The sequence below is a fragment of the Carcharodon carcharias genome, chromosome 6, assembly GCF_017639515.1.
Source record: "Carcharodon carcharias isolate sCarCar2 chromosome 6, sCarCar2.pri, whole genome shotgun sequence".
Classification (NCBI taxonomy): domain Eukaryota; kingdom Metazoa; phylum Chordata; class Chondrichthyes; order Lamniformes; family Lamnidae; genus Carcharodon; species Carcharodon carcharias.
Window position 1 is genome coordinate 140084547 of NC_054472.1, and position 12432 is coordinate 140096978.

General features: G+C 40.4%; 1 protein-coding gene across 2 annotated transcripts in view; it reads left to right on the plus strand.

Moving 5' to 3' along the window:
• ndufaf6 (NADH:ubiquinone oxidoreductase complex assembly factor 6) overlaps positions 1-12432 on the plus strand; it is a 37800-nt gene that overhangs the window by 22358 nt on the left and 3010 nt on the right. For both annotated transcript variants that reach the window (XM_041190064.1, XM_041190066.1), the window contains 3 exons: positions 1241-1297; positions 6824-6926; positions 8943-9076. In XM_041190064.1, coding sequence (XP_041045998.1) covers positions 1241-1297; positions 6824-6926; positions 8943-9076 — 294 coding nt within the window. The remainder of the gene's footprint in view (positions 1-1240; positions 1298-6823; positions 6927-8942; positions 9077-12432) is intronic.

Genomic DNA, 12432 nt, shown 5'->3' on the forward strand with positions numbered 1-12432 from the left:
CTGTAAGCCTACAACTGTCTCCACAGGAACCAAAGTGAGAGAAACCTTGTTTTGAATTTGCAAGGTGAAAATGGTTTGCCTGGTGTCTGGTAAAAATCTATGGGTTGCTGTTGCCTTAATGGAGATTAGTTTGGGAATTTGTTAAAAGTTATGATAGGAGAAATTTGTAGCCATGTTTATGTTTTAACCTGTGTAAATTAATAAAATGTTTCATTTGGTTTAATGTAAAACCTCTCGAACTGGTGAACAGATTCCAGAATTTAGAGTTGCAACTCAAACATACTACTTAAAAAATATATATATATAGGTTATGACAGTTGTTTAAAGTTTGCTTCTGGGATTTTTAAATAACTCTCAGCTGTACCAAAAGGCTGTCTCATAACAATTGCATTAAATTTCATTTGCCAGTGTCCACCCAGTCTCCCAGCCTGTTTATATCCTGTTGAAGTACACCACTATCCTCAATACAGTTCACATTACTTGCAAGTTTTGTGGCATTTGCAAATTTTGAAGTTGTGCCCTGCATGCCTAAATCTAGGTCATTACAAGTAGGGTACCTCAAATCTAGCTACCTGAAAATTGGCGTTGTCCGAAAACATTTTTTCCAGCGCTCTAAGTGGCTTAGTGAACCTCGACCCCACCTGTAGGTAAGTGGGGGAGGCATGAAAGAGTTATTAAATCCAATGAGTGAAAAATGAATTAATATCAGCAGCAATGTGGCCATTAACCTAAAACATTTTGCAATCATATCAGTTAGTTTTCCTGTGAATCCTATTCACTGAATTAAGGACTTTAAATTTATTTTTTCGAAAACAGGCAAGTTCCGAAATCTGGTGCACACGAGGTTCCAAGTTGCCAGATTTAAAGTACTCTACCTGTAATATATATCAAGAAAAGTAGTAGTCCTAGTACCGACCCCTGAGGAACTCCACTGTATGCTTTCTTCCGGTTTGAAAAACAAACATTCACCAATACTTTGTCACTCATTGACTTTGTATCCATGCTGCCACTTTCCCTTTTATTCTGAGAGCTTTAACTTTACTTCACCAAATTCTTTAAGGTTTTAGCCTGGTCAAAATGTAATTGATTTGACAAATTTAGCATCAGTGTATCGGCTGCTTTGGAAAAATGATCAATCTTGTGCATTCATCTATATTGCAGTAAAGCGCTTTTGGAAAGTTTAAACAAGCAAACAATTGCCTTTTTTTAATTGTTGTGAAATTCTATTGTCATTTAATAGGCAGTAAGAAAGCACAAGCTGACGAAACGATGGTTTCTGAGAATTATTGATGAACGGGTAAGTATGCTTTGTTATTTAAGTACTTCAAAGCCAAGTTAACCCAGTATTTTGACATTATTTAGTTACAGACCATTAATTGGCCCACTCCATATTTGTTTGTCACCTGTTCTGATATACCACCACATAGAGTATCTTTCTGCTCGCAGATAATCTCAGCTAACGAGGAAGAGAGGCAATAGAATAGAAATGTGCATTTTCTGTCAGCCATTTTACCAGTCCTGGAGAGAAAGGTATCCTCAGCATTAATTATGCATCCAGGCTGAAGGATTATGGCTGCAGTTGAGCTGTTTAGAAATGAGGAAGAAAATGCTCATTGCCTCCCTTTTTTTCCCCATAAAGTGGAATTGCCAAACAAATCTTATTTTTGCAGTTAGCTTCTTAGATCATTTTGGTAATTGGATAGAGAGGAAATATTCTGTTGCATCATATTAAAAGGCAGAAACAATTCCTCAGCCACAGTGGCAAAGTATAGATTTTCGTTTTCTATTATGAAAACAGCTAGAACATCTAGAAAAAGAAATCTGCTGTCCTTACTTGGTCTGGTCTACTGGCTGTGTGATTCCAGATCCACAGCAATGTGGTTAACTTCTAAATGGCCCAGTAAGCCATTCCATTGTATCAAACTGCTAAAAAGTCTAAAAGGAATGAAACCAGATGGACCACCTGGCATCGACCTAGACACCAGAAACAACGACAAACTTAGCTCTGTCGATCCTGCAAAGTCTGCCTTATTAACATCTGGGGGACTAGTTATACCTTATAGATAATGTCCCAGGCACCACCATCACCATCACTGGGTATGTCCTGCCCCACCAGGAGGACAGACCCAGCAGACGTGGTGGCACAGTGGTATACTGTCGGGAGGGAGTTGTCCTGGGAGCCCTTCACATCGACTTCAGACCCCATGAAGTCTCATGGCAAGGAAACCCATTGATTATCACCTAGTGTACCATCCCACCAGCAACCCCCCCCCCCCCCCCCCCCCCCCCCCCCCCCCCCCACCCCCAACACAACCCCCCCACCCGCCCTGCCTGCACCCCCTGCCCTCCCAGTCACAGCTGATGAATCAGCATTCTTCCATGTTGAACACCACTTGGCGGAAGCACTAACCATTACAAGGGTGTAGAAATGTACTCTGGTTGGGGGGATCTTCAAAGTCCATCACCAAGAGTGGCTCGGTAGAACCACCATAGGCCGAGTTGGCCATGCCCTAAAAGACACTGCTGCTAGACTGGGTCCGCGGCAGGTGGTGAGGAAAAATCTCATCCTCTTGCCAACCAGCCTGCCATAGATGCATCTGTCCATGACATTATCGGTAGGAGTAATGCATCACATAGTCCTTGTGGAGATGAAGTCCCATCTTCACATTGAGAATACTCTCCATTGTGTTTAGTGGCACTACCACCATGTTAAATGGGATAGATCTAGCAACTCAAGACTGGGCATCCATGAGGCACTCTGTGTCATCAGCAGCAGCAGAATTGTACTCAACCACAATCTGTGACCTCATGTCCCAACGTATCCCCCACTCCACCATGACCACAAAGCCAGGGGATCAGCCCTAGTTCAATGAAGAGTGCAGGAGAGCATGCCAGGAGCAGCACCAGACATACCTAAAAATGAGGTGTCAACCTGGTGAAGCTACGACACAGGACTACTTGCGTGCGAAACAGCATATACAGCAAGTGCTGGATGGAGCTAAGTGATCCCACAACCCATGGTTCAGATCTAAGCTCTACAGCCCTGCCACATCCAGTTGTGAATGGTGGTGGACAATTAAAGAACTCACCGGAGGAGGACAAATATCCCCATCCTTGATGGTGGGGGAGCCCAGCACGTCAGTGCAAAAGATAAAGCAAAGCCATTGCAACAATCTTCAGCAAGAAGTACCGATTGGTTCATCTCAGCCTCATCCTGAGGTCCCCAGCATCAGAGATGCCAGTCTTCAGCCAATTCGATTCACTCCACATGATATCAAGTGTTACGACTGATCCCTGGGTGAGGTCCCCCAATTTGTTATGATCCCAGATGAGATACCCCACGTTGTTATTCTCCTGGGTGAGGAGAGATGAACTGGCTCCTCTTCTTTATTCAACCCCCTCGGTTGGTCACAACAAGGTTAATTTGAAAAGGATCCCTTTCCTCTTGGATACCTTTTCCTAATCCAAATGTATTTATGTTTTAAAAGAAGCCAATTTAACCAGGTTTTCTTGAGTCAAAGAAAGAGTAAGTTTATTAGTTAAACTTTTTTAGGAAAAAAATAATTAAAAAACACAATACACGTATAGACAGGTTAGAAATGAGAAGTTGAGTCCAAAATAAAAGTTTTAAAATATATGAATCAGTCTTTGGCTTGTCTGGGAGGAGAAGATGATTGAACATTGTGGTTGTGAAGTTGGGTGATTGCGGTAGAGTTGACTTTGGCAGTTGAGCAATTGGTTTGGAGACATTTGTTTCTACAGGTTGGCTGAAGAAGTTGCTCTGTTTTCCTTCTTGACTATGGCTTTGCTGACTTGTGACTTGCCACCAGCAACAGAGAGAGCCTTTTACCTGCTAGCTGCAGGGACTCCTGGTTGCTGTTCTTCTGCTGTGACCTTCACAGCACACGCTAGCACACCAGAACTAGCGCATGCAGACCAGGTTTGCAGCTGGCTTTTTAGCCCCTATTCTTGTGTATTCTGGGGAGGGAAAAAGCAAACACGACTTTTGCCCAAAATCTGCTTTCTTTCAACTTGGACCAATTTCTGCATTCTGAGATATAACTCAACAGGAGATGGTTCCTTCTGAGATGGTAACCAGTCTCCATTGTCTCTGCAACCAGAGGAGTTTAGAGTTCAGCCTTTTGCATTGCATCTCTCCCTTTCAAGTGCCTCTGTCTAAAATAGGCTTTGACACCTTTTAGGTGTGACATTACATGTTCTCTGGACTAGTCGGTCAAGTATAACCCACATAGGAATTTTCCAGCAGATGGTTACTTTACATTCTCAGCCAGCTTTTGGTTCTATGTCTTTTTAAAAAAAAATACATATCTTCCTTTAAAAGTTCAAAATGCCTATAAGTAATTTGGGCTGTGATCTGCTGTCATGACACAAGAAACCGCTGAAGGCACTGGATACTGCAAAGGCAATGGGCCCTGACAATATTCCGGCAATAGTACTGAAGACTTGTGCTCCAGAACTTGCTGCGCCCCTAGTCAAGCTGTTACAATATAGCTACAACACTGTCATCTACCTGGCAATGTGGAAAATTGCCCAGGTATGCCCTGTACACAAAAAGCAGGATGAATCCAACCCAGCCAATTACTGCACTATCAGTCTACTCTTGATCATCAGTAAAGTAATGGAGGGGCCATCAACAGTGCTATCAACTGGCACTTGCTTAACAATAACCTGATCACTGATATTCAGTTTGGGTTCCGCCAGGGTCACTCAGGTTGTGACTTTATTACAGCCTTGCTTCAAATATGGAGAAAAGAGCTGAACTCCAGAGGTGAGACAAGAGTGACTGCCTTTGACACCAAGGCAGCATTTGATTGAGAATGGCATCAAGGAGTCCTTGCAAACCTTGAGTCAATAGGAATTGTGTGGGGCTGGGGGTGGGGTGGTGGGGAGGTGGGGGTGGTGGGGTGGTGGATCCGCTGTGCTAAGTATGACTCCAACCAGTGCAAAAGAAGATGGTTGTTGGAGGTCAATCATCTCAGTTCCAGGAGTTCCTCAGGGTGTTGGCCTCGGCCCAACCATCTTCAATTGCTTCATCAATGACCTTCCTTCCATCATAAGATCAGAAGTGGGGATGTTCACTGATGATTGCGAATGGTGCTGAACATAATGCGACTCCTCAGATACTGAAGCAGTCCATGTCCAAATGCGACAAGACCTGGACAATTACCAGGCTTAGGCTGACAGGCAGCAAGTAACATTCATGCCACACAAGTGCCAGACAATGACCATCTCCAACAAGAGAGAATCTAACCATTGCTCCTTGACATGCAATGGCATTGCCATCACTGAATTCCCCACTATCAACATCCTGGGGGTTATCAGTGACCAGAAACTGAACTGGACTAGCCATATAGATACTGTGGCTACAAGAGCAGGTCAGAGGCTAGGAATCCTGTGACGAGTAACTCAGCTCCTGACTCCCCAAAGCCTGTCCACCATCTACAAGGAACAAGTCAGGGTGTGATGGAATACTCTCCACTTGCCTGGATGAGTGCTCCCCCAACAATACTGAAGAAGCTTAACACCATCCAGGACAAAGCAGCCCGCTGATTGGCATCCCGTCCATAAACATTTAATCCCTTCACCACCAACGCACAGTGGCAGCAGTGTGTACCATCTACAAGATGCACTGCAGGAACTCACAAAGCCTCCTTAGACAGTCTCTTCCAAACTCACGACCACTACCATCTCGAAGAACAAGGGAGCAGACACATGGGAACACCACCAGCTGGAAGTTCTCCCCTAAGCCATTCACCATCCTGACTTGGAAATATATTGCCGTTCCTTCACTCTTGCCGGGTCAAATCCTGGAACACCCTCCCTAATAGCACCGTGGTGTCCTTACACCACATGTACTGCAGCAGTTCAAGATAGCAACTAACCACCACCTTCTCAAAGGCAATTAGGGATGGGCAATAAATGCTGGCCTAGCTAGCGACGCCCACATCCCATAAATGAGAATTTTAAAAAAAATCTGCTTGCCACCAGAGTCGATATACGGGCTCTACTTTCCTATCATACCTTCCTTTCCTATCTCAACTATTACTGAGTTTTTCTTGTATTTAAAAAAAAGTTATTGTGTATAATACTGAAATTTAAGAATGAAATCAAATTTAGCTACAGAATGTGATCATTTTAGGTTGCAGTTCGCTATGTTTATATTTCTTCATTATTTTGCAATGGAAACAATTCCATTAAAGCTCTTGTATCATGAAGCTTTCAATTGCTTTAGGTTTTAATAGATTTTTGAACTTTGATGTTTATTTGTAGAGTGTAAGGCTAGATGGGAAAAGTGTTTTCTATCTCTAAGACCTGTGTTTAAATGCAGTCCAGACTTGGTGGAAGTGATAACATAAATTGTTAGACCTGCTGTTAGACATACCCATGATTTAGTCTGAGGATTCCAAAATTTGGACCAGCGCAGTAGGGAATTTTCTTCTGAAGTACTTGGGCATTCTATTCATGCATAATGAGGACGCTTTACTTTCCATCTAGAAAATTGTCTTTCAAGGGAGATATGTTCCATTTCTTTGTACTAAAATTCCTCTCTCTGATGAGCATAAACATTCAGCAAAGACAAACATAAACAGTTTAGTGAAGCAACTTCCTTGTCACGGTAAATGGTTGATTCCCTAAACTCATGAACCCTAATTGTAGAAATGTATTGCACCATTATCCATTTTGTACATTGTGCAATGGAATAATATGTTTAATCATATAGTATTTTGCAATGGTGTACATTTTTTTAAAGAAAAGGCCAGAATCATCCAACTTAAGTCAATTCCTATATAATGAATTTCAGGAGAAGAATTTGAATGAGAACGTCTATAGAAATATCCAGGAGTTAGAATCTTATGCAGAGAACGCTCAGTCATCATTCATCTACCTCGTATTAGAAGTATTAGGTAAGAATTCTTCTTATAAACCACTTTTTTAAAAAGAAAGTGTTGACTCTTAAACTGAGACTGTCGGAAGTCTAGATTTAGTAGCTTGACCTTCCAAATGTTTTCACATCAAAATAAGAATCTTCTGCAGTTTGTTGGCGCTTGGACAGCTAACTGCTCCATCTATATAAACCTAAATAAAACTGCATCAGAGTACTACGTACAGTTTTGGGCTCCACGTTGTATGAAGAATGTTGTGGTAATCGAGAGGGTTTAGCACATATTCACTAAAATGATGGAGGATAAACATCAATGTGGGCTAGTTTGGCCAAGCAGCCTATGTTGCAATTTCTATGTAATTCTTTCCACTGACTCCATCCTCATTCCATCCACGCTTAGGCTGAATCAGACTGTCCTTAGTCGGTCTGTTCAAAATCGAGCTAAGCTTTAAATGTTCTATCCATCATCAAGCCCATTTATGCCCACCCCCTCAAAATTGCCTGTCTCAGTTCCTATTTCAACCTCCTGGTGCAATTGAAATCCTTATCCATGGCTCTGTCACTCCAGTTTTGACCAACTTTGTTCGCCAGTCTTTCATCACCTTGCATAAGCTCCAACTTACCTAAAACACCCCTATGTGTATCCTGCCCTGCAATAAGTTCCACATGCCCATCATCACCGTTTGGGTCTTCTTTTATAAATCTTTTGTTTTTACTCTCCCTTGCTCCTGTGCACATGTTTGCTCTGTCACTTGCACACTCGGTCTCTTTTGGGTTCTATTTTTGTTACCTATTAGCAAAACACCTTGACATTTTACACAGAAAACTGCCCTGTCACTATTCCTTTTTTCTGTGCTACATCTCCAAGAAGATCATTGAGTCCTGAATGATTAAAGCCACCATTGAACACTGAATGCTTTATTTGAGGTATTTTGAAGAAAATTTAATCTTCTCTCATTATTCCTCATTTCTACAGTTTTCAAAACTAATGATTAAGTATTTTGATGAATATAACAGTTTTACTCAAAGATAACGCAATCTTCATTCTTAGGACTGCTAGAGCCAAATTTTGCTGCTGATTTAGTGAAAGATGGCCAGCTTTTCAGTATTGAGATTGTTCAGGTCCGATTATCAAAAGATGTTTTTGTTTTTTAGTATGCTACTTCTGTGCTGATGCTAGCTGGGAATAATGAACATCTCCAAATGAGTGACCAAAACAATACTCTGTTGTAAGATTAACTAAACGTCAAGATGTATTTTCCCAGTGGGATAACAGTGAATGGTATTAGGGGAAGGAAAGAAAATTGTACAAAAATTGAAACAATTACAAGTCATCTTCCCTATAATGTAATCATTCAGGTGTTCTGAGCAACAACTTGCATTTATATGACATCATTAACATAGAAACTATTTTCAGATGCTTCACAGAAATTTCGTCAGACAAAGATCAATGATGATCCATAGAAGAAGATATTATAAGAGAGTATTAAAATCTTTGTCTGGGAGGTGGATTTTAAGGATCACTTGAAGGAAAAAGTGAGGTAGAGCTTAGGACCTAGACAGTTGAAAGCACAGCCACAATGGTGGGCCAAAGAATGCAGGACTGAATGAGGAGCCACAGTTGGATGTGTGCACAGTTGTAGGCCTGGACAAGATTGCAAGGCTTGGGAGGATCAAGACTGTGAAGTTATTTGAACAGTAAGATGAAAATTTTAAAGTTGAGGCATTGGCCAGTGAACACGGTTGATTGATGAACGGATGTGATGCTGGATAGAATAAGGCATCTGAGTTTTGCAAGGGCTGAAGTTTATGGTGAACAGGAAGTTGGCCAGGAAAGCTTTGGAATAGCTGAGTCTGGTGGTGACAAAAGCATGCTTGAGAGTTTCAGCTGCAGGTGAGCCGAGACAATCATGGAGGTATAATTCGCTACCTCTTTATGTCCTGCTTGCATCTTGGTAGCTAACTGTTCTTGGGAGTCTTATTAATCTGAATTCCTAATTGCTTTTTCTTATTCGTCCTTGGTTCTTATTTTTAACAGGTGTAAAGGATATCCACGCGGATCATGCAGCCAGTCATATTGGGAAAGCTCAAGGAATAGTGACATGCCTACGTGCAACTCCTTATCATTGTATGAGACGAAAAGTTTACCTTCCACTGGACATCTGTTTACTGGTAATTTTAAATGATGCTTTTTACTTTTTGAAAAGTATTCATCACCAAAGTATTTAAAAGAAGATTAGAACTTGGTGTTTAGGTAGTGATCCAATTTTTACATTTCCTCAAGATTTTTTTTGTGTGGAAAAATTAGAAACTTACAAAAGTTGAGTACCGAGAGAGGTTTTTTTTTGTTTTCTGCCTATTTCTGGTTCTTTACGTACCTGAAAATAGCAATAACTTGCTGCATAATTTTAACATATAATCATTTGTTGTACATAAACTTGAGTATTGCAGAAAAAAGAGAAATGTTGAAGCTTTTCATCTTGCACTCATCAGGACACCATAAGAATACCAATATAAGGGGAAAACAACAATTTACACTGTATGCGAAGAGAGTGCTGCTTAGTTGGCAAGTGGATTCTGATTGGTAGAAGCGTTGCCATGTAGCATGCACCAATGGTGGTGACTGACAGTTAACTACCAAACATTGTTTGAAATTTAAACCAGGCAGCTTGATCCTAATTGGTCAAGGCATTGTCCTGAGGAATGAATGAACGAATGGCTGTCACTTATTTTGTTTAGCTGATGTGGTATATGAATTTCACTGCCAATGTGATGCTAGGTTTGTGGGCTGGACATCGCAAAAACTGATGGATTGTATCAAGCAGCATGTCCCAGTTATTGTTCCCAACGAGCAAGGTGCAGACCGTATCCAACCAGCCAGTACTTGCAAAACTCAAAACACAGTGTCCAACATTAGATGTGATTCTATGATTGAGGATTATTTAGCAAATATTGCCCAGTGTGCTAGGAATTATGCTAACAACCAGTTTAAGGTTGTCAGTTGGGCTCACAGTGTGGCATATTTATATGTACTGGCAGCTGCATGTATTAATACACAGGGCCCTGTTCTTTGCAGACAGAAAGAACATGTGCATACATTGTGCCTGTTTCAGATAAAAAAATAAGTAACAGCCATCCGCTGACTCAGTCCTCCAAGCAATGCCTTGACCAATTAGGCCTGGTTTAAATTTCAAACAATACTTGGCAGTAAACTATCAGTCACCACCATTGGTGTATTCGCTATGGCAACATCAGTACCAGTCAGAGTCCATTTGCTAACCAATTGGCACTCTCATACAGTATAAATTGTTGTTTTCCCCTTGTTGGTATTCTTACAAGGTGTTCTGATGAGTACAAGACGAAAAGCTTCAACATGTCTCTTTTCTTCAGCAATACTCAAATTTTAACATAGTGGGTTATGCTTGCAGCTGTAGGACCTCAGTTCCATTCACTCTAGGAATGGAAAGCTCTTTTTTCCTGGCTCCAAGAGTCCAATGTGAAATTATGTTCATAAATAAATATAAAAACAAAAAACTGCGGATGCTGGAAATCCAAAACAAAAATAGAATTACCTGGAAAAACTCAGCAGGTCTGGCAGCATCGGCGGAGAAGAAAAGGGTTGATGTTTCGAGTCCTCATGACCCTTCGACAGAACTAGGACTGTCGAAGGGTCATGAGGACTCGAAACGTCAACTCTTTTCTTCTCCGCCGAATTTATGTTCATGTTGTCTTAATATAATTGCTAAACATTATAGTCTATTTAATACACTTTATTACTGGCTAGTAGAAGCGACACCTAGAAAATTAACATAATTGACGTAGCAGATGTTGTTTTGAGGTTGAGGTATTGGAAATTTAATTTTCCGTTTGACTATTCCATACCTGGACAGGGCATGCATTAAGTTGGCAGTGGGTTCTTGAAAAAATAGTAAATGTTCGGATTTTTGGCAAGCTTCAAAGGATAGAAAGACATGATCAAAAGAATAGATAAGAAATCTTTACTGTTTTTACTTTGTGCCTTAACTGAGGTGGTGTAAACTAGCATAACTAATTCCCATAAAGCCTTGTCACAAAATGTCTTGATTTGGAAGTGAAGATATCATAGACACCTTGCTCAAACATTCTGATCTGCAATTAATCCTTTTTCTGAGCATAATAAAACATTGGATTTCTATTAAAATAATTTAAGAATTTATTTAGTGTTTGAGGGAAAAAATGATCATTAGACTTTTGTTGTTTTATTCAACAACTCAAGTTTTAGGGACATATTGGACTTTCTCTCACTCCATTCAGTTTTTTTAACTCGAACTACGTTGTCAAGTATAAAGTATTTGTGATTAACTGCTTTGATAATATTGGGGGACAGTCTTTAAAGTCCTCATATTAAATGGCTGAGAGTAACGAGGCATACAGTATGACCTTAAACTGTATATACTAATTAATAAAGTCTAGCTAAAGTGGTGACATTTTTATTATCTTGGAAATTAGAACAGAAGTTTATGTAAAATTCATGTTGAATGCCATGTACTGAACTTGGCTGATGTGGTTTATTTTTGGAATATAGCCGTTACATTTAAAAGATTTTGCAGGGTTGTTTGTTGTTCAGAAATATGAAGCATTTGCAACATGAATTGTTTTAGATTCATTTTTGGGACTAAAGGTTGAATAGAGAGTTTTCAAGAATCTTACAAACCTTTGCAAAAGAGTCTGAAAAATTAGAGCATAGCGATTCTAAAGTCAAGCACCAATAAAATAGAGAGAGTGGGTAGTAAGTAGTAATCCAGAGTTTTAAAAACAAAATTAGGATGTATGACTGGAGAAATGAGCAGTGAGAGAGAGTGAATGCTCGTAACAGCTGGTAGGTGATGGATGTGTGGGATTTTGTGTGAGAAAAGAGTCAAATCATGGAAAAGATAATAAAGGATTGTGTTCCTATAGTGCCTTTCATGATTGTAAGATGTCCCAAAGTACTTTACATTTGAAGTGTTGTTAATGTTGTCAGTGTGGGAAATGCAGCAGCCAATTTGTGCACAGGTTTCCATGAACAGCAATGTGATAATGGCCAGAAAATTTTTGGTGATGTTGATTGAGGGATAAGTATTGACCAGGGCACTAGGAAGAACTCCTCTGCTCTTCGTCAAAATAGTGCCAAGGGCTATTTTACATTCACCTGAGAAGGCAGACATGGTTTAATGTCCCATTTGAAAAATGGCACCTCCGACGGTGCAGCACTCCCTCAGTACTGTACTGGAGTGTCAGCCTTAATTCTTGTGCTCAGATCCTGGATTGGGATTTGACCCCACAACCATAATAAGAGTTCTATCTACTGAACCATGGCTGACAATTTCAGTTCTGGATTAATTCTGGAGATGATTAGGGTTTTGGCTGCTTAGAAAAATGTAGTGTTGAAAGTGAATAATGCTGGATGTCAGAAATGGCTGTATGTTGCTTGGCTAAGCTACAATTAGTTGGCATATCTTGGAATTATTTTAACGTTAAAAGATGACTGGATTTCTTGGTTTCATGAT